At 42.0% G+C, this 5148-nt stretch overlaps 1 protein-coding gene across 1 annotated transcript; it reads right to left on the bottom strand.

Moving 5' to 3' along the window:
- Positions 1-2337: 2337 nt before the first annotated feature.
- Positions 2338-4934, bottom strand: s100w (S100 calcium binding protein W). The gene is made up of 3 exons (XM_063198265.1): positions 4816-4934; positions 3492-3640; positions 2338-2675 (listed from the first exon to the last, which is right to left on the bottom strand). The coding sequence occupies exons 2-3, from the start codon at positions 3636-3638 to the stop codon at positions 2520-2522; spliced, it is 303 nt and encodes a 100-aa protein (XP_063054335.1). The 5' UTR covers positions 3639-3640; positions 4816-4934; the 3' UTR covers positions 2338-2519.
- Positions 4935-5148: the final 214 nt, after the last annotated feature.

The raw sequence follows: 5148 nt of genomic DNA, 5'->3' as shown, positions 1-5148 counted from the left end.
TAGGCTATTGTTATTATTAGGCCTATATTGTTATGATGAATAAGTTTTTTCAGAAAGTTGTGAGGGGCCTCCTAAATACTGAATATGAAATTAGCATGAAACAAGCCAGCATTCACAGCTCAGAGAAATATCCATTGGATAAATACAAATACAAATACACTTAAAATACACTTAAATACAATACACTAATAGTATATTTTCTAATAGCACACTTTTGCACATCACTTTAGAAATAGAAATACATTTAAAATACATTTAAAATACAATACACTAATAGTGTATTTTCTAATACCACACTTTAGCACATTACTTTAAAAATACAAATGCACTTAAAAATACACTTAAATACAATACACTAATATTATGTTTTCAAATACCACACTTTAGTACATTACTTTAAAAATACAAATGCATTTACAATACACAATACACTAATAGTATATTTTCTAATACCACACTTTAGCACATTACTTTAGAAATAAAAATACACTCAAAATGCACATAAAATGTAATACACTAATATTATATTTCTAAAAACATATTTTAGCACATTACAAATACACTTATTTAAAATACACTTAAATACAATACATTAATACTATATTTTTTAAAACTATATTTAAGTACATTACTTTAAGAATATAAATGTGTTTAAAATGTGATTAAAATACACTCAACTATAAGTATATTTTTAAAAACATATTTACGTAGGCCCTACTGTACTTAAAAAATATAGTGTACTTAAAATATACTTATCGAAAATTAAATATATTTAAAATACACTTAAGTACAACATTTTTTGACCTGGGAAGTCAAGTCAAGTGTTCTATATTGCCAAAAATCTATGTAACAGGGTTAGCACAGAGGGCTGAAAATGTATTTCACCAGTCTCCAATGTGCATTTAGAACTAAATATAAGATATTGTCAATAATCACACACACACATGTCGCACGCACTCACGCACGTACGCACGCACGCACGCACGCACAGTGTGCAAGAAGACTAACATAATGATGGATAAATACATGCATGCACGCACGCACGCACGCAGTGTGCAAGAAGACCAACATATTGATGGATAAACCCAGGTCAAAAAAGTGTGTCTGTGTGTGTGTGTGTGTGTGTGTGCGCGCGTGCGTGTGTTCGTGCGTGCGTTTGTGCGTGCGTGTGTGTCTACCCATTCTAGTACCGCCTGCAAGGGGAGCCAAACACACATGGACTCTGCCCCACTCAAACACACACAAAACACACATAGTACTATTATGTATCTAGAATTAGTCAGTGGGTCAGGTTACCATTGTGACTGTGATAATGACGTAGTGCGTTGTTATTATGCATCTAAATTCACCTAACGTCCACCAGGACACAAGCCAGAAAATCATCAGAATTTCAGGGAATAGCATGTGTGCATGAGTGGGATATTTGATTGACAATGCCAGTAGTGTGTGTGTGTCTGTGTGTGTGTGTGTGTGTGTGTGTGTGTGTGTGTGTGTGTGTGTGTGTGTGTGTGTGTGTGTGTGTGTGTGTGTGTGTGTGTGTGTGTGTGTGTGTGTGTGTGTGTGTGTGTGTGTGTGTGTGTGTGTGTGTGTGTGTGTGTGTGTGTGTGTGTGTGTGTGTGTGTTAGAATAAAAGTTTGGATTAACACCCTTGTAGACATTACAACACATCTCTAGCTTAGTCAATTCAACTTCCTGTAGAGACTTCTCAGAGGGATTAAGTAGCAGTTTGGTGAAACATGAAATTGGGCTTGTTACCATGTCATTCAGACTTTGTATGGTGAGGATCAACCCTGAACTATCCTGTTTCATCATTGCATGGCAAAGGTCCAGGTATTTAACCCATTGATGCCTAAGGCACCTGCAAAAAAGGGTGCTGAATGCCTGAGCCCTTTTTAAGAAAAACTTCCCTCAGCCTATAAAAACCTAAATATCTCAGCCTCTGAAGCACATAAAAACATGCAATAAGTTGCATTTAAACGTTAAGACCCTCATCTTTTATTAGAATGTGTTTATTCATCTTAAGAAATCAAAGATTTTTAATGAAGTTGTCTCAAATCTTATGAGCCTGAATATTGCGTAATGCAGCTCCAAGCGACAGGGCTAATGTTGTGCAACGCAACATCCAGCATCAATGGGTTAAAATAGGAATAAAAGCATGTTATACAGATAGAGCTCAGTGATTGGTCTGCCGCAATCCTTGCCCAGTCACAATTATCCCCTATGGTGCTTAACACTAGGCCAACCTGCCAGACAAAAACATTTTCTGCCGTGAGACTTTGTCTACGCCCACCACACACACCCCTAGGTAAGTATTCACCAGAGATATTACACAACATGACAACTGTAATCAAATGTAAACTTTATTGACACAAGCAAGTATTTTGCAATGTACATTTCAAGAAAACAGGCTTCAGGCTCACTGTAAGACCACGTTTAACGATAGATTATGTACATCTCTGTGAGTTGCCATCAGCCCCGCTTTCCCTCGTCTATCCCTCGTCTTTCACTTGTTCCCTTCTTTACTTCTTCTTCTTGCCCTTGCCGGTCTTGGCGCGCCACAGGCCACGGGCCAGGACGGCCACCATCCGGGAGAACTCTCCGAAGTTCACGTTGCCGTCATGGTTCTTGTCCAGCTTGCCCATGGCCTCCTCGATGTCCTCGGGGTCCACTTTTCCCTGTGTGGGTGGACAAGAGAAGGAAGAAAGGAATAGAAAGAGGAGAGAGGCATTAGTAGTCATTCAGTCATAGAAAGCAGGATACACTGGGTGCATTCCAATATACCGACGTCCGTCCTCCCTTGCTCACTTGCATGCTTGTGACCTCATGATGATGTCACCGACGACAGAAAATTAATGAAAATTCTAATGTTATTTTCTCATTGGCAATCGGGTTGGTGGATGAAAAACAGTCCACTAAAAGTTGTTGTGGCTAGGGAGACAGTGGGGAAACGTTATTGTTATCTCCACGGAGGCGAGGCCAGGAGGCGGGGCGAGGCCACAAGCACAAGTGGAGGACGGAAGGCCGCATAATGGAATGCACCCAAACTCTCACAGAGAAAATTACCACACTGATGCACACACTCAGACAAGCCGACAGCGGGGGGTGTCAAAGATGTCAGTTGTCCCAGGCCCAGGGAAAGAAAGGGCCCAGATTTGGGTCCTCATTACACTGTACACATTGGGTGGGGAGGCCCTTTCAGAGGACTTTGTCTTGGGCCTGGGCAAAGCTGTCAGTAGCCCTGCTCACACTTGATGTGTGGGCAGTGTACACAGATAAAGCAGACATACCCACATGCACGCACACACACACACACACACACACACACGCACGCACGCACGCACGCACGCACGCACACACACACACACACACACACACACACACACACACACACACACACACACACACACACACACACACACACACACACACACACACACACACACACACACACACACAGCACACACAGCACACATAGCACACACAGCACACACCTGCAACTCTGGGCTGTTTAGCTCTTTCTCGAGCAGCTCTCTGAGCTCCGCCTGACTCAGCTGGAACTTCTGGTCGTCCTTCTGGGCATACTCCTCATACACCTCCACGATGGACACAATGGCCGTCTCCAGCTTAGACTTAGACATGTCTGGAAGAGAATTGGAAATAGAATGGAATACAATAGAATTGAAGAATAGAGAAGTGTGTGTGTGCGTGTATGTGTTTATGTGTCTGTGTGTGTGTGTGTCTGTGAGTGTGTGTGTGTGTGTGTGTGTGTGTGTGTGTGTGTGTGTGTGTGTGTGTGTGTGTGTGCGCGTGTGTTCAGGTTGCAGTGTTTGGGAGCCAGAGGTACACCAGTGCTGAATATCCAAAAAGCCAGAGCAAGACCGACTCCAAAGAGCATGCCACTGCAAACTAAACAGAGGCGCGTCTTCTCACCAGCCTAGACAGGCAGCCGCTTGGAGCCCCCAAGCACCTGGATGGTGATGAATAATAGCTCACACTTTACTACAGTACTGTAGTGGAAAATTTCTGTCAAAAGTTGACATTTCGCTTGGGGCCCCAGCTTAAACCTAGAGTCGCCTCTGCAACCAAACCAACCACAATATGAAGCAACAACAGGTATGCAGACAGCAGCACAGGCACAAAATAGCAGATACAAATATCTATTGTATTACACTTAAGTTAACCCATCTGCAAAATGCAATTGTCTTTTATGTATTTCATGCATTATATTTGCTTATTCCTTTCTTATTTAGGGTATATCCAAACTTTTAACTTTTGCATATTCATTGTAGTTATTGTATGACTAGCTTTCTGTCTATATGTTTCGGGAGATGTGCATCATTGACAACACACATCTCCCTTTTTCATGATAGAGGTTCACCTGAACCTTAACCTTAACCTTAACCTTAGCATTGTTTGACTATGCAGTAGCGATTGAACCCAAATAACATCTGAAGCTAGTGAGGTTCAGAAGAAGGCGGTTCAGTTGTACGGTAAAACAGGCTAAGTTTATCTGGACTGCAGGTATTGGTAAACAAACTAATAAAAGAGCCTGGAGTCCTCAGTTTCTTATTGTAACTCAATCGTATATCGTAATTGTAACTCTGAAGCTACTACTTCGAGCAGGTTTACCATTCTCTGTGAGTCATCTTGTGAGTCAACAATGGAAAAGAGGCACTTGTTTATCTCTCAACCACAGTATTGGAATAAACCCCCTATCAAACCTGCCAGTCTCTCACACACACTTGAAAACAAACTTCACATTTGCTACATATGTCTGAGTACCAAAATCACAATGAACATTCATGCCTCACTCACCTTGGCTTTATCTGGTGTTCCGATCCACGGAGAGAGAGAGAAGGAAAGCACAGCTTTGGGGGACTGAGCAAGTGAGTCAGAGGGGAGACAGCCTTCTATTTAAGGCTATTACTGTGGCATGGAACTCTCGCAACAGAACACACACTCATTTCATTCATGGGTGTGTGCTCACAGAAGGACCCGTAAGTGTGTGTGTGTGTGTGTGTGTGTGTGTGTGTGTGTGTGTGTGTGTGTGTGTGTGTGTGTGTGTGTGTGTGTGTGTGTGTGTGTGTGTGTGTGTGTGTGTGTGTACAATATACACGCCCAGACCTGATGATCACACCTTGCCACTTT

Source organism: Engraulis encrasicolus, chromosome 5 (assembly GCF_034702125.1).
Source record: "Engraulis encrasicolus isolate BLACKSEA-1 chromosome 5, IST_EnEncr_1.0, whole genome shotgun sequence".
Lineage (NCBI taxonomy): Eukaryota > Metazoa > Chordata > Actinopteri > Clupeiformes > Engraulidae > Engraulis > Engraulis encrasicolus.
This window is presented reverse-complemented; position numbering and strand designations above follow the sequence as displayed.